Genomic DNA, 25,456 nt, shown 5'->3' with positions numbered 1-25,456 from the left:
ATTTCATATACAGGCAATTACTTGTATACCTATTGTGTAATATATGTGTGTTTTCTTTGCATTTGTGCATGAATACCAACATACATAAATATATGCGTGTATATATATATATGTGTGTGTGGGTGTGTGTGTATAGCTAGATATATATGTATATATATCTGTAAATATTTATATATTGCAGTCGATATATACATATATATATATATATATATGTATATATATATATATATATATATATATATATATATTTGTGTGTTTGTGTGTGTGTTTGTGTGAATAGATATATATATATATATTTCTTTATATATATGCTTTTACGTACATGTGTATATATCTTGTCAAAGAATTGACGTATTGATATATAGATATATGAACGTTTGTATATGCATACATATTTTTCCCATATACTGAAGTGCATTTTTTACATGTATATACATCCTGATAAATACCTTTCTATTCACATGTAAATGTGGGTTGATACATTGTCAGATAGATAAACTAATGTACATGCGTGTGCTTCTATATTTCGAGTGTGAGAAAGCATTACAATTGTATTCAAATAGATATGTATGGGATTATTTCTAAGTTCTGTGATTATCTTTCTTTGGAAGGATGGCAACCAGAACCTACTAGACAGATACCTGTATTTGAGGTGACGAGAAAGAGAGGTGAGACATTAATGAAACCTTTATTCCATTTAAGTAAATGTATATGCTGACATCCATCTTATTCTTTTCACACTTGTGATCAATGTTTAGCAAAGATTTTAATAGCCAATCTATAACCAGTACGGTTTTAATTTTATACATAATGAAAATAAGTGAATTGTTTTATGGATTTTCAGTATGTTTTCATTCAGAGAATTACTACAAGCAGTGATTCTCTCTATTCGTTGGGGGGAGATCGTAATGTGGAGTAAAGTGTATTGATCATGGGTGTGTTTAGAAAGTAAACTTGAGAAGAGATTTTTGCACATGGAACAGTAAATGTTAATTTTATTTCTCGCAGTTGTGGAGAAAACTATAGCACCTGCCATTACATTACCAAGAAAGGGTAAGGCTCTCGTACTGCTCAACATATTCTTCGTTGATACAATGTTATAGATTTATGTGTGTGCATGTTGTTGATGGGTGTACATGTTATTGACGTGAATTGTGTTGGTTATTTGAGAAGCTCCCTGCTTTTGTCTAAATGTGTATTGATTTTTAGACTTTTGTCTTTGCTATATAAGTGTTTCGTGAGTGTCACTTTTTGTTTTTGTGCAAGTTGTCTAATTTGGTAACCTCAAAGAAACTTTCGGCTGCTTCTTCCAATGGATACTATTCCTGTTTAGTGTTCAATCCCTGCAATTTCTTCGTATATAATAGAGTGTTGTTTTGTTTTGTTTTGTCAATATGGAACATTATTTTCCATGTGTCTTTCTTTGTAGGATTCGATATAGTGTGGATTGAAGTGAATGGCATAACAGGTGTTTGTAGTTGTTCTGATCGTTCCTGTCATGTATTGTCTTCAATTATCAATATCTTCTTGTGAACCCGTTTTCAGATAGTTTTCTGTGTTTTCAGATGTTTCTATATTCTGAACTGTTTTTGTGGATAAGTGCATGACGTACATGTATTGTATAATTGTCACTTTGCGTCATTGAAAAAGATTTGAAATGGTATTGTTGATTTATGTGTTGGCGGTGTATTATTGGATAGGTGATAAGTTATTGTAATGTTCTCCAGGTGATTGTGGCGGAACAGAATCTGACATCATCTTCATTTTGGACTCATCAACTAGTGTCCAAGCAGAAAACTTCCAGAAAATGCTAAATTTCATTGTTGATTTCGTGTCTGCTGCTTCCATTGACAATGGCAATGTTCAAATCGGTGCAGTCCTTTACAGTTCAGACGTGAAAATCCAATTCCATTTGAATGCTTTCCAAACAAAGCAAGAAGTAATCGATGCAGTTCTCCAAATTCATCGATGCAGTTCTCCAAATTCCATATGTTTACGGCAGTACAAACACTTACGGCGGGCTTAACACCATGCGGACAATAATGTTCATGACAGAGAAAGGTGACAGGCCATCCGTTCCCAATATTGCCATACTGCTCACCGACGGCGTATCGAACGTCAATGCTTACGACACTATTCCAGAAGCAGTGAAAGCCAGAGAGGATGGCATCCACATATATGCTATTGGTATTGGTCTAAGTGACACTACAGAATTGAGCCAGATTTCCTCGTTGCCCGTTGACGAAAACATGTTTATTGTGACCGACTTCAACGAACTGTCGAATCTGAAAGAAAGAATATTTGAGCAATATTGCCCAGGTATAGCAATTAGCATGTGATTACAAAGCGAAGTTGTATTGTAAAGCATTACTAATCAATGATATAATCTCAACTATTCTACAAAGATATATTTAACAACATCTCCTATTGTGTTACTTTTACGTTTGAACTTTAGTTAACCTTTTGTGCAAGTATTTACAATTGACGTTGCTAACAGTGCTAACAATCTCGTGTAATATGAATTGTTTTTCACAACATACTCTTCGTTGCCTTATGATGTCTATTTTCGTTTCCAACGACTGACTCCCATCGTTGAAAGATTGTAGATTTAATATTGCCGTGTTAACTGGAAGTAATTATGAATAAGTTATTAACATGTTTTATAAATAGTGATAACCGACTAGGAACTTTCCTTCAGAATCTCTCTTACTAATGTACCTATATGTCATTAGATAACTGACGTTTCTTTGTGTCTTTATCAAAATAATCCTGTTAACGTACTAATGCTGTTGGCATTTGCTTCTCCGTTCCTCAATATTCTTATTCCTTTCACATGTGATATTCAATCTGTTATTACTACATCTAAATCATATTGCCCTTCCTTCTCCCTAATATATATTAACTACACTTTATATAATTATATTGGTCTTTGCTAATGTTTTTAATCGTGTTGTTGAATATAATGTTGATTAATGGATGAAAGCTTCTAGGACATCAAAATGTCAAACTGTTATAGAAAATCTTTTTGCCATGGTCTACAATAATATATTTACTAATTGTAAGTGTTTAAGTGGATATGTATCAGCTCCAATCTTTATTTATATACTTTGAAATTATTTTCGTTTCTAATGATATCTGCATACAATGCTAACGACGTTGGTTACACTTAACGACTGAAATCTTACCAATTTCTACTCATCTAACATGTATTATTCGTTGTATAGTTTTGAAAAGCATCTAACATTTTAATCATATAATTTGAGATCATGAATATTGCACTGAGTTTTACAAGAACCTATTCTACGTGATAGTTACAGATGTGTATTCCGTACATATTTTCAGGATTTGTGAAAAGCTTAATTCAGTCTGACAACACGTGTAGTCCGAGAAAATGTGGCATAGTGCATTATTTCATATACAGGCAATTACTTGTATACCTATTGTGTAATATATGTGTGTTTTCTTTGCATTTGTGCATGAATACAAACATACATGAATATATGTGTGTATATATATATATATATATATATATATATATATATATATATATATATATATATATATGTGTGTGTGTGGGTGTGTGTGTATAGCTAGATATATATGTATATATATATGTAAATATTTATATATTGCAGTCGATATATACATATATATATATATATATATTTGTGTGTGTGTTTGTGTGAATAGATATATATATATATTTCTTTATATATATGCTTTTACATACATGTGTATATATTTTGTCAAAGAATTGACGTATTGATATATAGATATATGAACGTTTGTATATGCATACATATTTTTGCCATATACTGAAGTGCATTTTTTACATGTATATACATCCTGATAAATACCTTTCTATTCACATGTAAATGTGGGTTGATACATTGTCAGATAGATAATCTAATGTACATGTGTGTGCTTCTATATTTCGAGTGTGAGAAAGCATTACAACTGTATTCAAATAAATATGTATGGGAGTATTACTAAGTTCTGTGATTATCTTTCTTTGGAAGGAGGGCAACCAGAACCTACTAGACAGATACCTGTATTTGAGGTGACGAGAAAGAGAGGTGAGACATTAATGAAACCTTTATTCCATTTAAGTAAATGTATATGCTGACATCCATCTTATTCTTTTCACACTTGTGATCAATGTTTAGCAAAGATTTTAATAGCCAATCTATAACCAGTACGGTTTTAATTTTATACATAATGAAAATAAGTGAATTGTTTTATGGATTTTCAGTATGTTTTCATTCAGAGAATTACTACAAGCAGTGATTCTCTCTATTCGTTGGGGGGAGATCGTAATGTGGAGTAAAGTGTATTGATCATGGGTGTGTTTAGAAAGTAAACTTGAGAAGAGATTTTTGCACATGGAACAGTAAATGTTAATTTTATTTCTCGCAGTTGTGGAGAAAACTCCAGCACCTGCCATTACATTACCAAGAAAGGGTAAGGCTCTCGTACTGCTCAACATATTCTTCGTTGATACAATGTTGCAGATTTATGTGTGTGCATGTTGTTGATGGGTGTACATGTTAACATGTTACAAGGTATTGTTATTGACGTGAATTGTGTTGGTTATTTGAGAAGCTCCCTGCTTTTGTCTAAATGTGTATTGATTTTTAGACTTTTGTCTTTGCTATATAAGTGTTTCGTGAGTGTCACTTTTTGTTTTTGTGCAAGTTGTCTAATTTGGCAACCTCAAAGAAACTTTCGGCTGCTTCTTCCAATGGATACTATTCCTGTTTAGTGTTCAATCCCTGCAATTTCTTCGTATATAATAGAGTGTTGTTTTGTTTTGTTTTGTCAATATGGAACATTATTTTCCATGTGTCTTTCTTTGTAGGATTCGATATAGTGTGGATTGAAGTGAATGGCATAACAGGTGTTTGTAGTTGTTCTCATCGTTCCTGTCATGTATTGTCTTCAATTATCAATATCTTCTTGTGAACCCGTTTTCAGATAGTTGTGATGAAATAGCTTGTTTTTTGTTTTCTGTGTTTTCAGATGTTTCTATATTCTGAACTGTTTTTGTGGATAAGTGCATGACGTACATGTATTGTATAATTGTCACTTTGCGTCATTGAAAAAGATTTGAAATGGTATTGTTGATTTATGTGTTGGCGGTGTATTATTGGATAGGTGATAAGTTATTGTAATGTTCTCCAGGTGATTGTGGCGGAACAGAATCTGACATCATCTTCATTTTGGACTCATCAACTAGTGTCCAAGCAGAAAACTTCCAGAAAATGCTAAATTTCATTGTTGATTTCGTGTCTGCTGCTTCCATTGACAATGGCAATGTTCGAATCGGTGCAGTCCTTTACAGTTCAGACGTGAAAATCCAATTCCATTTGAATGCTTTCCAAACAAAGCAAGAAGTAATCGATGCAGTTCTCCAAATTCCGTATGTTTACGGCAGTACAAACACTTACGGCGGGCTTAACACCATGCGGACAATAATGTTCACGACAGAGAAAGGTGACAGGCCATCCGTTCCCAATATTGCCATACTGCTCACCGACGGCGTATCGAACGTCAATGCTTACGACACTATTCCAGAAGCAGTGAAAGCCAGAGAGGATGGCATCCACATATATGCTATTGGTATTGGTCTAAGTGACACTACAGAATTGAGCCAGATTTCCTCGTTGCCCGTTGACGAAAACATGTTTATTGTGACCGACTTCAACGAACTGTCGAATCTGAAAGAAAGAATATTTGAGCAATATTGCCCAGGTATAGCAATTAGCATGTGATTACAAAGCGAAGTTGTATTGTAAAGCATTACTAATCAATGATATAATCTCAACTATTCTACAAAGATATATTTAACAACATCTCCTATTGTGTTACTTTCAAGTTTGAACTTTAGTTAACCTTTTGTGCAAGTATTTACAATTGACGTTGCTAACAGTGCTAACAATCTCGTGTAATATGAATTGTTTTTCACAACATACTCTTCGTTGCCTTATGATGTCTATTTTCGTTTCCAACGACTGACTCCCATCGTTGAAAGATTGTAGATTTAAGATTGCCGTGTTAAGTGGAAGTAATTACGAATAAGTTATTAACATGTTTTATAAATAGTGATAACCGACTAGGAACTTTCCTTCAGAATCTCTCTTACTAATGTACCTATATGTCATTAGATAACTGACGTTTCTTTGTGTCTTTATCAAAATAATCCTGTTAATGTACTAATGCTGTTGGCATTTGCTTCTCCGTTCCTCAATATTCTTATTCCTTTCACATGTGATATTCAATCTGTTATTACTACATCTAAATCATATTGCCCTTCCTTCTCCCTAATATATATTAACTACACTTTATATAATTATATTGGTCTTTGCTAATGTTTTTAATCGTGTTGTTGAATATAACATTGATTAATGGATGAAAGCTTCTAGGACGTCAAAATGTTATAGAAAATCTTTTTGCAATGGTCTACAATAATATATTTACTAATTGTAAGTGTTTAAGTGGATATGTATCAGCTCCAATCTTTATTTATATACTTTGAAATTATTTTCGTTTCTAATGATATCTGCATACAATGCTAACGACGTTGGTTACACTTAACGACTGAAATCTTACCAATTTCTACTCATCTAACATGTATTATTCGTTGTATAGTTTTGAAAAGCATCTAACATTTTAATCATATAATTTGAGATCATGAATATTGCACTGAGTTTTACAAGAACCTATTCTACGTGATAGTTACAGATGTGTATTTCGTACATATTTTCAGGATTTGTGAAAAGCTTAATTCAATCTGACAACACTTGTAGTCCGAGAAAGTGTGGCATAGTGCATTATTTCATATAGAGGCAATTACTTGTATACCTATTGTGTAATATATTTGTGTTTTATTTGCATTTGTGCATGAATACAAACATACATAAATATATGTGTATATACATATGTATGTGTGTGTATAGCTAGATATATATGTATATATATATGTAAATATTTATATATTACAGTAGATATATATATATATATATATATATATATATATATATATATATATATATATATATATATATTATTTGCGTGTGTGTGTGTGTATAGATATATATATATATTTCTTTATATATATGCTTTTACGTACATGTGTATATATCTTGTCAAAGAATTGACGTATTGATATATAGATATATGAACGTTTGTATATGCATACATATTTTTGCCATATACTGAAGTGCATTTTTTACATGTATATACATCCTGATAAATACCTTTCTATTCACATGTAAATGTGGGTTGATACATTGTCAGATAGATAATCTAATGTACATGTGTGTGCTTCTATATTTCGAGTGTGAGAAAGCATTACAACTGTATTCAAATAAATATGTATGGGAGTATTACTAAGTTCTGTGATTATCTTTCTTTGGAAGGAGGGCAACCAGAACCTACTAGACAGATACCTGTATTTGAGGTGACGAGAAAGAGAGGTGAGACATTAATGAAACCTTTATTCCATTTAAGTAAATGTATATGCTGACATCCATCTTATTCTTTTCACACTTGTGATCAATGTTTAGCAAAGATTTTAATAGCCAATCTATAACCAGTACGGTTTTAATTTTATACATAATGAAAATAAGTGAATTGTTTTATGGATTTTCAGTATGTTTTCATTCAGAGAATTACTACAAGCAGTGATTCTCTCTATTCGTTGGGGGGAGATCGTAATGTGGAGTAAAGTGTATTGATCATGGGTGTGTTTAGAAAGTAAACTTGAGAAGAGATTTTTGCACATGGAACAGTAAATGTTAATTTTATTTCTCGCAGTTGTGGAGAAAACTCCAGCACCTGCCATTACATTACCAAGAAAGGGTAAGGCTCTCGTACTGCTCAACATATTCTTCGTTGATACAATGTTGTAGATTTATGTGTGTGCATGTTGTTGATGGGTGTACGTGTTAACATGTTACAAGGTATTGTTATTGACGTGAATTATGTTGGTTATTTGAGAAGCTCCCTGCTTTTGTCTAAATGTGTATTGATTTTTAGACTTTTGTCTTTGCTATATAAGTGTTTCGTGAGTGTCACCTTTTGTTTTTGTGCAAGTTGTCTAATTTGGTAACCTCAAAGAAACTTTCGGCTGCTTCTTCCAATGCATACTATTCCTGTTTAGTGTTCAATCCCTGCAATTTCTTCGTATATAATGGAGTGTTGTTTTGTTTTGTTTTGTCAATATGGAACATTATTTTCCATGTGTCTTTCTTTGTAGGATTCGATATAGTGTGGATTGAAGTGAATGGCATAACAGGTGTTTGTAGTTGTTCTCATCGTTCCTGTCATGTATTGTCTTCAATTATCAATATCTTCTTGTGAACCCGTTTTCAGATAGTTGTGATGAAATAGCTTGTTTTTTGTTTTCTGTGTTTTCAGATGTTTCTATATTCTGAACTGTTTTTGTGGATAAGTGCATGACGTACATGTATTGTATAATTGTCACTTTGCGTCTTTGAAAAAGATTTGAAATGGTATTGTTGATTTATGTGTTGGCAGTGTATTATTGGATAGGTGATAAGTTATTGTAATGTTCTCCAGGTGATTGTGGCGGAACAGAATCTGATATCATCTTCATTTTGGACTCATCAACTAGTGTCCAAGCAGAAAACTTCCAGAAAATGCTAAATTTCATTGTTGATTTCGTGTCTGCTGCTTCCATTGACAATGGCAATGTTCGAATCGGTGCAGTCCTTTACAGTTCAGACGTGAAAATCCAATTCCATTTGAATGCTTTCCAAACAAAGCAAGAAGTAATCGATGCAGTTCTCCAAATTCCATATGTTTACGGCAGTACAAACACTTACGGCGGGCTTAACACCATGCGGACAGTAATGTTCACGACAGAGAAAGGTGACAGGCCATCCGTTCCCAATATTGCCATACTGCTCACCGACGGCGTATCGAACGTCAATGCTTACGACACTATTCCAGAAGCAGTGAAAGCCAGAGAGGATGGCATCCACATATATGCTATTGGTATTGGTCTAAGTGACACTACAGAATTGAGCCAGATTTCCTCGTTGCCCGTTGACGAAAACATGTTTATTGTGACCGACTTCAACGAACTATCGAATCTGAAAGAAAGAATATTTGAGCAATATTGCCCAGGTATAGCAATTAGCATGTGATTACAAAGCGAAGTTGTATTGTAAAGCATTACTAATCAATGATATAATCTCAACTATTCTACAAAGATATATTTAACAACATCTCCTATTGTGTTACTTTTACGTTTGAACTTTAGTTAACCTTTTGTGCAAGTATTTACAATTGACGTTGCTAACAGTGCTAACAATCTCGTGTAATATGAATTGTTTTTCACAACATACTCTTCGTTTCCTTATGATGTCTATTTTCGTTTCCAACGACTGACTCCCATCGTTGAAAGATTGTAGATTTAATATTGCCGTGTTAACTGAAAGTAATTATGAATAAGTTATTAACATGTTTTATAAATAGTGATAACCGACTAGGAACTTTCCTTCAGAATCTCTCTTACTAATGTACCTATATGTCATTAGATAACTGACGTTTCTTTGTGTCTTTATCAAAATAATCCTGTTAACGTACTAATGCTGTTGGCATTTGCTTCTCCGTTCCTCAATATTCTTATTCCTTTCACATGTGATATTCAATCTGTTATTACTACATCTAAATCATATTGCCCTTCCTTCTCCCTAATATATATTAACTACACTTTATATAATTATATTGGTCTTTGCTAATGTTTTTAATCGTGTTGTTGAATATAACATTGATTAATGGATGAAAGCTTCTAGGACGTCAAAATGTTATAGAAAATCTTTTTGCAATGGTCTACAATAATATGTTTACTAATTGTAAGTGTTTAAGTGGATATGTATCAGCTCCAATCTTTATTTATATACTTTGAAATTATTTTCGATTGTAATGATATCTGCATACAATGCTAACGACATTGGTTAAACTTAACGACTGAAATCTTACCAATTTCTACTCATCTAACATGTATTATTCGTTGTATAGTTTTGAAAAGCATCTAACATTTTAATCATATAACTTGAGATCATGAATATTGCACTGAGTTTTACAAGAACCTATTCTACGTGATAGTTACAGATGTGTATTTCGTACATATTTTCAGGATTTGTGAAAAGCTTAATTCAATCTGACAACGCCTGTAGTCCGAGAAAATGTGGCATAGTGCATTATTTCATATACAGGCAATTACTTGTATACCTATTGTGTAATATGTGTGTTTTCTTTGCATTTGTGCATGAATACAAACATACATAAATATATGTGTGTGTATATATATATATATATAAATATATATTTGTTTTGCAAGATTTTTTATGTGAAATCGTGTGTTGAAACAGATGTTGTTGTACTTGGGGATGGTCATATTGCCAGTTTAGCCAATAAATACAAAATGGCTGATAGTTAGCAAGGTGAGACACACATAAGAAAGAAGGAAACAAAGGACCACTGATGAGGTCACAGAAGTGTGACGAAAGAACTCTGGCCGAAATAAGATTAAGATTAAGATTAATGTAATATAAAGCTGAAAAAAAAAAAATAATAATTAACACCAAATATACAGTGCGTGTGTTTTTATTGGCTAAACTGGCAATATGACCATCCCCAAGCACAACAACATATATAAATATATATATATATATATATATATATATATGTGGGTGTGTGTGTATAGCTAGATATATATGTATATATATATGTAAATATATATTGCAGTCGATATATACATATATATATATATATATATATATATATATATATATATATATATATATTTGTGTGTGTTTGTGTGAATAGATATATATATATATTTCTTTATATATATGCTTTTACGTACATGTGTATATATCTTGTCAAAGAATTGACGTATTGATATATAGATATATGTACGTTTGTATGTGCATAAATATTTTTAGCATATGCTGAAGTGCATTTTTTACATGTATATACATCCTGATAAATACCTTTCTATTCACATGTAAATGTGGGTTGATACATTGTCAGATAGATAAACTGATGTACATGTGTGTGCTTCTATATTTGGAGTGTGAGAAAGCATTATAATTGTATTCAAATAGATATGTATGGGAGTATTACTAAGTTCTGTGATTATCTTTCTTTGGAAGGAGGGCAACCAGAACCTACTAGACAGACACCTGTATTTGAGGTGACGAGAAAGAGAGGTGAGACATTAATGAAACCTTTATTCCATTTAAGTAAATGTATATGCTGACATCCATCTTATTCTTTTCACACTTGTGATCAATGTTTAGCAAAGATTTTAATAGCCAATCTATAACCAGTATGGTTTTAATTTTATACATAATGAAAATAAGTGAATTGTTTTATGGATTTTCAGTATGTTTTCATTCAGAGAATTACTACAAGCAGTGATTCTCTCTATTCGTTGGGGGGAGATCGTAATGTGGAGTAAAGTGTATTGATCATGGGTGTGTTTAGAAAGTAAACTTGAGAAGAGATTTTTGCACATGGAACAGTAAATATTAATTTTATTTCTCGCAGTTGTGGAGAAAACTATAGCACCTGCCATTACATTACCAAGAAAGGGTAAGGCTCTCGTACTGCTCAACATATTCTTCGTTGATACAATGTTGTAGATTTATGTGTGTGCGTGTTGTTGATGGGTTTACATGTTAACATGTTACAAGGTATTGTTATTGACGTGAATTGTGTTGGTTATTTGAGAAGCTCCCTGCTTTTGTCTAAATGTGTATTGATTTTTAGACTTTTGTCTTTGCTATATAAGTGTTTCGTGAGTGTCACTTTTTGTTTTTGTGCAAGTTGTCTAATTTGGCAACCTCAAAGAAACTTTCGGCTGCTTCTTCCAATGGATACTATTCCTGTTTAGTGTTCAATCCCTGCAATTTCTTCGTATATAATAGAGTGTTGTTTTGTTTTGTTTTGTCAATATGGAACATTATTTTCCATGTGTCTTTCTTTGTAGGATTCGATATAGTGTGGATTGAAGTGAATGGCATAATAGGTGTTTGTAGTTGTTCTCATCGTTCCTGTCATGTATTGTCTTCAATTATCAATATCTTCTTGTGAACCCGTTTTCAGATAGTTGTGATGAAATAGCTTGTTTTTTGTTTTCTGTGTTTTCAGATGTTTCTATATTCTGAACTGTTTTTGTGGATAAGTGCATGACGTACATGTATTGTATAATTGTCACTTTGCGTCATTGAAAAAGATTTGAAATGGTATTGTTGATTTATGTGTTGGCGGTGTATTATTGGATAGGTGATAAGTTATTGTAATGTTCTCCAGGTGATTGTGGCGGAACAGAATCTGACATCATCTTCATTTTGGACTCATCAACTAGTGTCCAAGCAGAAAACTTCCAGAAAATGCTAAATTTTATTGTTGATTTCGTGTCTGCTGCTTCCATTGACAATGGCAATGTTCGAATCGGTGCAGTCCTTTACAGTTCAGACGTGAAAATCCAATTCCATTTGAATGCTTTCCAAACAAAGCAAGAAGTAATCGATGCAGTTCTCCAAATTCCATATGTTTACGGCAGTACAAACACTTACGGCGGGCTTACCACCATGCGGTCAGTAATGTTCACGACAGAGAAAGGTGACAGGCCATCCGTTCCCAATATTGCCATACTGCTCACCGACGGCATATCGAACGTCAATGCTTACGACACTATTCCAGAAGCAGTGAAAGCCAGAGAGGATGGCATCCACATATATGCTATTGGTATTGGTCTAAGTGACACTACAGAATTGAGCCAGATTTCCTCGTTGCCCGTTGACGAAAACATGTTTATTGTGACCGACTTCAACGAACTATCGAATCTGAAAGAAAGAATATTTGAGCAATATTGCCCAGGTATAGCAATTAGCATGTGATTACAAAGCGAAGTTGTATTGTAAAGCATTACTAATCAATGATATAATCTCAACTATTCTACAAAGATATATTTAACAACATCTCCTATTGTGTTACTTTTACGTTTGAACTTTAGTTAACCTTTTGTGCAAGTATTTACAATTGACGTTGCTAACAGTGCTAACAATCTCGTGTAATATGAATTGTTTTTCACAACATACTCTTCGTTGCCTTATGATGTCTATTTTCCTTTCCAACGACTGACTCCCATCGTTGAAAGATTGTAGATTTAATATTGCCGTGTTAAGTGGAAGTAATTATGAATAAGTTATTAACATGTTTTATAAATAGTGATAACCGACTAGGAACTTTCCTTCAGAATCTCTCTTACTAATGTACCTATATGTCATTAGATAACTGACGTTTCTTTGTGTCTTTATCAAAATAATCCTGTTAACGTACTAATGCTGTTGGCATTTGCTTCTCCGTTCCTCAATATTCTTATTCCTTTCACATGTGATATTCAATCTGTTATTACTACATCTAAATCATATTGCCCTTCCTTCTCCCTAATATATATTAACTACACTTTATATAATTATATTGGTCTTTGCTAATGTTTTTAATCGTGTTGTTGAATATAACATTGATTAATGGATGAAAGCTTCTAGGACGTCAAAATGTTATAGAAAATCTTTTTGCAATGGTCTACAATAATATGTTTACTAATTGTAAGTGTTTAAGTGGATATGTATCAGCTCCTATCTTTATTTATAAACTTTGAAATTATTTTCGATTGTAATGATATCTGCATACAATGCTAACGACATTGGTTAAACTTAACGACTGAAATCTTACCAATTTCTACTCATCTAACATGTATTATTCGTTGTATAGTTTTGAAAAGCATCTAACATTTTAATCATATAACTTGAGATCATGAATATTGCACTGAGTTTTACAAGAACCTATTCTACGTGATAGTTACAGATGTGTATTTCGTACATATTTTCAGGATTTGTGAAAAGCTTAATTCAATCTGACAACGCCTGTAGTCCGAGAAAATGTGGCATAGTGCATTATTTCATATACAGGCAATTACTTGTATACCTATTGTGTAATATGTGTGTTTTCTTTGCATTTGTGCATGAATACAAACATACATAAATATATGTGTGTGTATATATATATATATATAAATATATATTTGTTTTGCAAGATTTTTTATGTGAAATCGTGTGTTGAAACAGATGTTGTTGTACTTGGGGATGGTCATATTGCCAGTTTAGCCAATAAATACAAAATGGCTGATAGTTAGCAAGGTGAGACACACATAAGAAAGAAGGAAACAAAGGACCACTGATGAGGTCACAGAAGTGTGACGAAAGAACTCTGGCCGAAATAAGATTAAGATTAAGATTAATGTAATATAAAGCTGAAAAAAAAAAAAAAATAATTAACACCAAATATACAGTGCGTGTGTTTTTATTGGCTAAACTGGCAATATGACCATCCCCAAGTACAACAACATATATAAATATATATATATATATATATATATATATGTGGGTGTGTGTGTATAGCTAGATATATATGTATATATATATGTAAATATATATTGCAGTCGATATATACATATATATATATATATATATATATATATATATATATATATATATATATATATATATATATATTTGTGTGTGTTTGTGTGAATAGATATATATATATATTTCTTTATATATATGCTTTTACGTACATGTGTATATATCTTGTCAAAGAATTGACGTATTGATATATAGATATATGTACGTTTGTATGTGCATAAATATTTTTAGCATATGCTGAAGTGCATTTTTTACATGTATATACATCCTGATAAATACCTTTCTATTCACATGTAAATGTGGGTTGATACATTGTCAGATAGATAAACTGATGTACATGTGTGTGCTTCTATATTTGGAGTGTGAGAAAGCATTATAATTGTATTCAAATAGATATGTATGGGAGTATTACTAAGTTCTGTGATTATCTTTCTTTGGAAGGAGGGCAACCAGAACCTACTAGACAGACACCTGTATTTGAGGTGACGAGAAAGAGAGGTGAGACATTAATGAAACCTTTATTCCATTTAAGTAAATGTATATGCTGACATCCATCTTATTCTTTTCACACTTGTGATCAATGTTTAGCAAAGATTTTAATAGCCAATCTATAACCAGTATGGTTTTAATTTTATACATAATGAAAATAAGTGAATTGTTTTATGGATTTTCAGTATGTTTTCATTCAGAGAATTACTACAAGCAGTGATTCTCTCTATTCGTTGGGGGGAGATCGTAATGTGGAGTAAAGTGTATTGATCATGGGTGTGTTTAGAAAGTAAACTTGAGAAGAGATTTTTGCACATGGAACAGTAAATATTAATTTTATTTCTCGCAGTTGTGGAGAAAACTATAGCACCTGCCATTACATTACCAAGAAAGGGTAAGGCTCTCGTACTGCTCAACATATTCTTCGTTGATACAATGTTGTAGATTTATGTGTGTGCGTGTTGTTGATGGGTTTACATGTTAACATGTTACAAGGTATTGTTATTGACGTGAATTGTGTTGGTTATTTGAGAAGCTCCCTGCTTTTGTCTAAATGTGTATTGATTTTTAGACTTTTGTCTTTGCTATATAAGTGTTTCGTGAGTGTCACTTTTTGTTTTTGTGCAAGTTGTCTAATTTGGCAACCTCAAAGAAACTTTCGGCTGCTTCTTCCAATGGATACTATTCCTGTTTAGTGTTCAATCCCTGCAATTTCTTCGTATATAATAGAGTGTTGTTTTGTTTTGTTTTGTCAATATGGAACATTATTTTCCATGTGTCTTTCTTTGTAGGATTCGATATAGTGTGGATTGAAGTGAATGGCATAACAGGTGTTTGTAGTTGTTCTCATCGTTCCTGTCATGTATTGTCTTCAATTATCAATATCTTCTTGTGAACCCGTTTTCAGATAGTTGTGATGAAATAGCTTGTTTTTTGTTTTCTGTGTTTTCAGATGTTTCTATATTCTGAACTGTTTTTGTGGATAAGTGCATGACGTACATGTATTGTATAATTGTCACTTTGCGTCATTGAAAAAGATTTGAAATGGTATTGTTGATTTATGTGTTGGCGGTGTATTATTGGATAGGTGATAAGTTATTGTAATGTTCTCCAGGTGATTGTGGCGGAACAGAATCTGACATCATCTTCATTTTGGACTCATCAACTAGTGTCCAAGCAGAAAACTTCCAGAAAATGCTAAATTTTATTGTTGATTTCGTGTCTGCTGCTTCCATTGACAATGGCAATGTTCGAATCGGTGCAGTCCTTTACAGTTCAGACGTGAAAATCCAATTCCATTTGAATGCTTTCCAAACAAAGCAAGAAGTAATCGATGCAGTTCTCCAAATTCCATATGTTTACGGCAGTACAAACACTTACGGCGGGCTTAACACCATGCGGTCAGTAATGTTCACGACAGAGAAAGGTGACAGGCCATCCGTTCCCAATATTGCCATACTGCTCACCGACGGCATATCGAACGTCAATGCTTACGACACTATTCCAGAAGCAGTGAAAGCCAGAGAGGATGGCATCCACATATATGCTATTGGTATTGGTCTAAGTGACACTACAGAATTGAGCCAGATTTCCTCGTTGCCCGTTGACGAAAACATGTTTATTGTGACCGACTTCAACGAACTATCGAATCTGAAAGAAAGAATATTTGAGCAATATTGCCCAGGTATAGCAATTAGCATGTGATTACAAAGCGAAGTTGTATTGTAAAGCATTACTAATCAATGATATAATCTCAACTATTCTACAAAGATATATTTAAAAACATCTCCTATTGTGTTACTTTTACGTTTGAACTTTAGTTAACCTTTTGTGCAAGTATTTACAATTGACGTTGCTAACAGTGCTAACAATCTCGTGTAATATGAATTGTTTTTCACAACATACTCTTCGTTGCCTTATGATGTCTATTTTCCTTTCCAACGACTGACTCCCATCATTGAAAGATTGTAGATTTAATATTGCCGTGTTTAGTGGAAGTAATTATGAATAAGTTATTAACATGTTTTATAAATAGTGATAACTGACTAGGAACTTTCCTTCAGAATCTCTCTTACTAATGTACCTATATGTCATTAGATAACTGACGTTTCTTTGTGTCTTTATCAAAATAATCCTGTTAACGTACTAATGCTGTTGGCATTTGCTTCTCCGTTCCTCAATATTCTTATTCCTTTCACATGTGATATTCAATCTGTTATTACTACATCTAAATCATATTGCCCTTCCTTCTCCCTAATATATATTAACTACACTTTATATAATTATATTGGTCTTTGCTAATGTTTTTAATCGTGTTGTTGAATATAACATTGATTAATGGATGAAAGCTTCTAGGACGTCAAAATGTTATAGAAAATCTTTTTGCAATGGTCTACAATAATATATTTACTAATTGTAAGTGTTTAAGTGGATATGTATCAGCTCCAACCTTTATTTATATACTTTGAAACGACGTTGGTTAAACTTAACGACTGAAATCTTACCAATTTCTACTCATCTAACATGTATTATTCCTTGTATAGTTTTGAAAAGCATCTAACATTTTAATCATATAATTTGAGATCATGAATATTGCACTGAGTTTTACAAGAACCTATTCTACGTGATAGTTACAGATGTGTATTTCGTACATATTTTCAGGATTTGTGAAAAGCTTAATTCAATCTGACAACACGTGTAGTCCGAGAAAGTGTGGCATAGTGCATTATTTCATATAGAGGCAATTACTTGTATACCTATTGTGTAATATATTTGTGTTTTATTTGCATTTGTGCATGAATACAAACATACATAAATATATGTGTATATACATATGTATGTGTGTGTCTAGCTAGATATATATGTATATATATATGTAAATATTTATATATTGCAGTAGATATATATATATATATATATATTTATTTGTGTGTGTGTGTGTGTATAGATATATATATATATTTCTTTATATATATGCTTTTACGTACATGTGTATATATCTTGTCAAAGAATTGACGTATTGATATATAGATATATGAACGTTTGTATATGCATACATATTTTTGCCATATACTGAAGTGCATTTTTTACATGTATATACATCCTGATAAATACCTTTCTATTCACGTGGAAATGTGGGTTGATACATTGTCAGATAGATAATCTAATGTACATCTGTGTGCTTCTATATTTCGAGTGTGAGAAAGCATTACAACTGTATTCAAATAAATATGTATGGGAGTATTACTAAGTTCTGTGATTATCTTTCTTTGGAAGGAGGGCAACCAGAACCTACTAGACAGACACCTGTATTTGAGGTGACGAGAAAGAGAGGTGAGACATTAATGAAACCTTTATTCCATCTAAGTAAATGTATATGCTGACATCCATCTTATTCTTTTCACACTTGTGATCAATGATTAGCAAAGATTTTTATAGCCAATCTATAACCAGTACGGTTTTAATTTTATACATAATGAAAATAAGTGAATTGTTTTATGGATTTTCAGTATGTTTTCATTCAGAGAATTACTACAAGCAGTGATTCTCTCTATTCGTTGGGGGGAGATCGTAATGTGGAGTAAAGTGTATTGATCATGGGTGTGTTTAGAAAGTAAACTTGAGAAGAGATTTTTGCACATGGAACAGTAAATCTTAATTTTATTTCTCGCAGTTGTGGAGAAAACTCCAGCACCTGCCATTACATTACCAAGAAAGGGTAAGGCTCTCGTACTGCTCAACATATTCTTCGTTGATACAATGTTGTAGATTTATGTGTGTGCATGTTGTTGATGGGTGTACATGTTAACATGTTACAAGGTATTGTTTTTGACGTGAATTGTGTTGGTTATTTGAGAAGCTCCCTGCTTTTGTCTAAATGTGTATTGATTTTTAGACTTTTGTCTTTGCTATATAAGTGTTTCGTGAGTGTCACTTTTTGTTTTTGTGCAAGTTGTCTAATTTGGTAACGTCAAAGAAACTTTCGGCTGCTTCTTCCAATGGATACTATTCCTGTTTAAGGTTCAATCCCTGCAATTTCTTCGTATATAATAGATTGTTGTTTTGTTTTGTTTTGTCAATATGGAACATTATTTTCCATGTGTCTTTCTTTGTAGGATTCGATATAGTGTGGATTGAAGTGAATGGCATAACAGGTGTTTGTAGTTGTTCTGATCGTTCCTGTCATGTATTGTCTTCAATTATCAATATCTTCTTGTGAACCCGTTTTCAGATAGTTGTGATGAAATAGCTTGTTTTTTGTTTTCTGTGTTTTCAGATGTTTCTATATTCTGAACTGTTTTTGTGGATAAGTGCATGACGTACATGTATTGTATAATTGTCACTTTGCGTCATTGAAAAAGATTTGAAATGGTATTGTTGATTTATGTGTTGGCGGTGTATTATTGGATAGGTGATAAGTTATTGTAATGTTCTCCAGGTGATTGTGGCGGAACAGAATCTGACATCATCTTCATTTTGGACTCATCAACTAGTGTCCAAGCAGAAAACTTCCAGAAAATGCTAAATTTTATTGTTGATTTCGTGTCTGCTGCTTCCATTGACAATGGCAATGTTCGAATCGGTGCAGTCCTTTACAGTTCAGACGTGAAAATCCAATTCCATTTGAATGCTTTCCAAACAAAGCAAGAAGTAATCGATGCAGTTCTCCAAATTCCATATGTTTACGGCAGTACAAACACTTACGGCGGGCTTAACACCATGCGGTCAGTAATGTTCACGACAGAGAAAGGTGACAGGCCATCCGTTCCCAATATTGCCATACTGCTCACCGACGGCATATCGAACGTCAATGCTTACGACACTATTCCAGAAGCAGTGAAAGCCAGAGAGGATGGCATCCACATATATGCTATTGGTATTGGTCTAAGTGACACTACAGAATTGAGCCAGATTTCCTCGTTGCCCGTTGACGAAAACATGTTTATTGTGACCGACTTCAACGAACTATCGAATCTGAAAGAAAGAATATTTGAGCAATATTGCCCAGGTATAGCAATTAGCATGTGATTACAAAGCGAAGTTGTATTGTAAAGCATTACTAATCAATGATATAATCTCAACTATTCTACAAAGATATATTTAAAAACATCTCCTATTGTGTTACTTTTACGTTTGAACTTTAGTTAACCTTTTGTGCAAGTATTTACAATTGACGTTGCTAACAGTGCTAACAATCTCGTGTAATATGAATTGTTTTTCACAACATACTCTTCGTTGCCTTATGATGTCTATTTTCCTTTCCAACGACTGACTCCCATCATTGAAAGATTGTAGATTTAATATTGCCGTGTTTAGTGGAAGTAATTATGAATAAGTTATTAACATGTTTTATAAATAGTGATAACTGACTAGGAACTTTCCTTCAGAATCTCTCTTACTAATGTACCTATATGTCATTAGATAACTGACGTTTCTTTGTGTCTTTATCAAAATAATCCTGTTAACGTACTAATGCTGTTGGCATTTGCTTCTCCGTTCCTCAATATTCTTATTCCTTTCACATGTGATATTCAATCTGTTATTACTACATCTAAATCATATTGCCCTTCCTTCTCCCTAATATATATTAACTACACTTTATATAATTATATTGGTCTTTGCTAATGTTTTTAATCGTGTTGTTGAATATAACATTGATTAATGGATGAAAGCTTCTAGGACGTCAAAATGTTATAGAAAATCTTTTTGCAATGGTCTACAATAATATATTTACTAATTGTAAGTGTTTAAGTGGATATGTATCAGCTCCAACCTTTATTTATATACTTTGAAACGACGTTGGTTAAACTTAACGACTGAAATCTTACCAATTTCTACTCATCTAACATGTATTATTCCTTGTATAGTTTTGAAAAGCATCTAACATTTTAATCATATAATTTGAGATCATGAATATTGCACTGAGTTTTACAAGAACCTATTCTACGTGATAGTTACAGATGTGTATTTCGTACATATTTTCAGGATTTGTGAAAAGCTTAATTCAATCTGACAACACGTGTAGTCCGAGAAAGTGTGGCATAGTGCATTATTTCATATAGAGGCAATTACTTGTATACCTATTGTGTAATATATTTGTGTTTTATTTGCATTTGTGCATGAATACAAACATACATAAATATATGTGTATATACATATGTATGTGTGTGTCTAGCTAGATATATATGTATATATATATGTAAATATTTATATATTGCAGTAGATATATATATATATATATATATTTATTTGTGTGTGTGTGTGTGTATAGATATATATATATATTTCTTTATATATATGCTTTTACGTACATGTGTATATATCTTGTCAAAGAATTGACGTATTGATATATAGATATATGAACGTTTGTATATGCATACATATTTTTGCCATATACTGAAGTGCATTTTTTACATGTATATACATCCTGATAAATACCTTTCTATTCACGTGGAAATGTGGGTTGATACATTGTCAGATAGATAATCTAATGTACATCTGTGTGCTTCTATATTTCGAGTGTGAGAAAGCATTACAACTGTATTCAAATAAATATGTATGGGAGTATTACTAAGTTCTGTGATTATCTTTCTTTGGAAGGAGGGCAACCAGAACCTACTAGACAGACACCTGTATTTGAGGTGACGAGAAAGAGAGGTGAGACATTAATGAAACCTTTATTCCATCTAAGTAAATGTATATGCTGACATCCATCTTATTCTTTTCACACTTGTGATCAATGATTAGCAAAGATTTTTATAGCCAATCTATAACCAGTACGGTTTTAATTTTATACATAATGAAAATAAGTGAATTGTTTTATGGATTTTCAGTATGTTTTCATTCAGAGAATTACTACAAGCAGTGATTCTCTCTATTCGTTGGGGGGAGATCGTAATGTGGAGTAAAGTGTATTGATCATGGGTGTGTTTAGAAAGTAAACTTGAGAAGAGATTTTTGCACATGGAACAGTAAATCTTAATTTTATTTCTCGCAGTTGTGGAGAAAACTCCAGCACCTGCCATTACATTACCAAGAAAGGGTAAGGCTCTCGTACTGCTCAACATATTCTTCGTTGATACAATGTTGTAGATTTATGTGTGTGCATGTTGTTGATGGGTGTACATGTTAACATGTTACAAGGTATTGTTTTTGACGTGAATTGTGTTGGTTATTTGAGAAGCTCCCTGCTTTTGTCTAAATGTGTATTGATTTTTAGACTTTTGTCTTTGCTATATAAGTGTTTCGTGAGTGTCACTTTTTGTTTTTGTGCAAGTTGTCTAATTTGGTAACGTCAAAGAAACTTTCGGCTGCTTCTTCCAATGGATACTATTCCTGTTTAAGGTTCAATCCCTGCAATTTCTTCGTATATAATAGATTGTTGTTTTGTTTTGTTTTGTCAATATGGAACATTATTTTCCATGTGTCTTTCTTTGTAGGATTCGATATAGTGTGGATTGAAGTGAATGGCATAACAGGTGTTTGTAGTTGTTCTGATCGTTCCTGTCATGTATTGTCTTCAATTATCAATATCTTCTTGTGAACCCGTTTTCAGATAGTTGTGATGAAATAGCTTGTTTTTTGTTTTCTGTGTTTTCAGATGTTTCTATATTCTGAACTGTTTTTGTGGATAAGTGCATGACGTACATGTATTGTATAATTGTCACTTTGCGTCATTGAAAAAGATTTGAAATGGTATTGTTGATTTATGTGTTGGCGGTGTATTATTGGATAGGTGATAAGTTATTGTAATGTTCTCCAGGTGATTGTGGCGGAACAGAATCTGACATCATCTTCATTTTGGACTCATCAACTAGTGTCCAAGCAGAAAACTTCCAGAAAATGCTAAATTTCATTGTTGATTTCGTGTCTGCTGCTTCCATTGACAATGGCAATGTTCGAATCGGTGCAGTCCTTTACAGTTCAGACGTGAAAATCCAATTCCATTTGAATGCTTTCCAAACAAAGCAAGAAGTAATCGATGCAGTTCTCCAAATTCCATATGTTTACGGCAGTACAAACACTTACGGCGGGCTTAACACCATGCGGACAGTAATGTTCACGACAGAGAAAGGTGACAGGCCATCCGTTCCCAATATTGCCATACTGCTCACCGACGGTGTATCGAACGTCAATGCTTACGACACTATTCCAGAAGCAGTGAAAGCCAGAGAGGATGGCATCCACATATATGCTATTGGTATTGGTCTAAGTGACACTACAGAATTGAGCCAGATTTCCTCGTTGCCCGTTGACGAAAACATGTTTATTGTGACCGACTTCAACGAACTGTCGAATCTGAAAGAAAGAATATTTGAGCAATATTGCCCAGGTATAGCAATTAGCATGTGATTACAAAGCGAAGTTGTATTGTAAAGCATTACTAATCAATGATATAATCTCAACTATTCTACAAAGATATATTTAACAACATCTCCTATTGTGTTACTTTTACGTTTGAACTTTAGTTAACCTTTTGTGCAAGTATTTACAATTGACGTTGCTAACAGTGCTAACAATCTCGTGTAATATGAATTGTTTTTCACAACATACTCTTCGTTGCCTTATGATGTCTATTTTCCTTTCCAACGACTGACTCCCATCATTGAAAGATTGTAGATTTAATATTGCTGTGTTAAGTGGAAGTAATTATGAATAAGTTATTAACATGTTTTATAAATAGTGATAACCGACTAGGAACTTTCCTTCAGAATCTCTCTTACTAATGTACCTATATGTCATTAGATAACTGACGTTTCTTTGTGTCTTTATCAAAATAATCCTGTTAACGTACTAATGCTGTTGGCATTTGCTTCTCCGTTCCTCAATATTCTTATTCCTTTCACATGTGATATTCAATCTGTTATTACTACATCTAAATCATATTGCCCTTCCTTCTCCCTAATATATATTAACTACACTTTATATAATTATATTGGTCTTTGCTAATGTTTTTAATCGTGTTGTTGAATATAACATTGATTAATGGATGAAAGCTTCTAGGACGTCAAAATGTTATAGAAAATCTTTTTGCAATGGTCTACAATAATATGTTTACTAATTGTAAGTGTTTAAGTGGATATGTATCAGCTCCAACCTTTATTTATATACTTTGAAACGACGTTGGTTAAACTTAACGACTGAAATCTTACCAATTTCTACTCATCTAACATGTATTATTCGTTGTATAGTTTTGAAAAGCATCTAACATTTTAATCATATAATTTGAGATCATGAATATTGCACTGGGTTTTACAAGAACCTATTCTACGTGATAGTTACAGATGTGTATTTCGTACATATTTTCAGGATTTGTGAAAAGCTTAATTCAATCTGACAACACCTGTAGTCCGAGAAAATGTGGCATAGTGCATTATTTCATATACAGGCAATTACTTGTATACCTATTGTGTAATATATGTGTGTTTTCTTTGCATTTGTGCATGAATACCAACATACATAAATATATGCGTGTATATATATATATGTGTGTGTGGGTGTGTGTGTATAGCTAGATATATATGTATATATATCTGTAAATATTTATATATTGCAGTCGATATATACATATATATATATATATATATGTATATATATATATATATATATATATATATATATATTTGTGTGTTTGTGTGTGTGTTTGTGTGAATAGATATATATATATATATTTCTTTATATATATGCTTTTACGTACATGTGTATATATCTTGTCAAAGAATTGACGTATTGATATATAGATATATGAACGTTTGTATATGCATACATATTTTTCCCATATACTGAAGTGCATTTTTTACATGTATATACATCCTGATAAATACCTTTCTATTCACATGTAAATGTGGGTTGATACATTGTCAGATAGATAAACTAATGTACATGCGTGTGCTTCTATATTTCGAGTGTGAGAAAGCATTACAATTGTATTCAAATAGATATGTATGGGATTATTTCTAAGTTCTGTGATTATCTTTCTTTGGAAGGATGGCAACCAGAACCTACTAGACAGATACCTGTATTTGAGGTGACGAGAAAGAGAGGTGAGACATTAATGAAACCTTTATTCCATTTAAGTAAATGTATATGCTGACATCCATCTTATTCTTTTCACACTTGTGATCAATGTTTAGCAAAGATTTTAATAGCCAATCTATAACCAGTACGGTTTTAATTTTATACATAATGAAAATAAGTGAATTGTTTTATGGATTTTCAGTATGTTTTCATTCAGAGAATTACTACAAGCAGTGATTCTCTCTATTCGTTGGGGGGAGATCGTAATGTGGAGTAAAGTGTATTGATCATGGGTGTGTTTAGAAAGTAAACTTGAGAAGAGATTTTTGCACATGGAACAGTAAATGTTAATTTTATTTCTCGCAGTTGTGGAGAAAACTATAGCACCTGCCATTACATTACCAAGAAAGGGTAAGGCTCTCGTA

General features: G+C 32.5%; 1 protein-coding gene across 1 annotated transcript in view; it reads left to right on the top strand.

Annotated features, from left to right (window-relative positions):
• LOC149129101 (collagen alpha-1(XII) chain-like) overlaps positions 1-25,456 on the top strand; it is a gene marked incomplete at both ends in the record, with an annotated part of 63,495 nt that overhangs the window by 36,809 nt on the left and 1,230 nt on the right. Inside the window, 21 exons of the mRNA XM_089346789.1 lie at positions 1,430-1,529; positions 2,003-2,319; positions 3,927-4,076; positions 5,182-5,751; positions 7,419-7,475; positions 7,816-7,860; positions 8,581-9,150; positions 11,187-11,243; positions 11,584-11,628; positions 12,349-12,918; positions 14,967-15,023; positions 15,364-15,408; positions 16,129-16,698; positions 18,291-18,347; positions 18,688-18,732; positions 19,453-20,022; positions 21,615-21,671; positions 22,012-22,056; positions 22,777-23,346; positions 25,001-25,057; positions 25,398-25,442. Of these exons, the coding sequence (XP_089202915.1) occupies positions 1,430-1,529; positions 2,003-2,319; positions 3,927-4,076; positions 5,182-5,751; positions 7,419-7,475; positions 7,816-7,860; positions 8,581-9,150; positions 11,187-11,243; positions 11,584-11,628; positions 12,349-12,918; positions 14,967-15,023; positions 15,364-15,408; positions 16,129-16,698; positions 18,291-18,347; positions 18,688-18,732; positions 19,453-20,022; positions 21,615-21,671; positions 22,012-22,056; positions 22,777-23,346; positions 25,001-25,057; positions 25,398-25,442 (4,599 nt within the window). The remainder of the gene's footprint in view (positions 1-1,429; positions 1,530-2,002; positions 2,320-3,926; positions 4,077-5,181; positions 5,752-7,418; positions 7,476-7,815; positions 7,861-8,580; positions 9,151-11,186; positions 11,244-11,583; positions 11,629-12,348; positions 12,919-14,966; positions 15,024-15,363; positions 15,409-16,128; positions 16,699-18,290; positions 18,348-18,687; positions 18,733-19,452; positions 20,023-21,614; positions 21,672-22,011; positions 22,057-22,776; positions 23,347-25,000; positions 25,058-25,397; positions 25,443-25,456) is intronic.

This window comes from Octopus bimaculoides, unplaced genomic scaffold (genome assembly GCF_046866305.1).
Source record: "Octopus bimaculoides isolate indiv1 unplaced genomic scaffold, ASM4686630v1 contig160, whole genome shotgun sequence".
NCBI classification, from domain to species: domain Eukaryota; kingdom Metazoa; phylum Mollusca; class Cephalopoda; order Octopoda; family Octopodidae; genus Octopus; species Octopus bimaculoides.
This window is presented reverse-complemented; position numbering and strand designations above follow the sequence as displayed.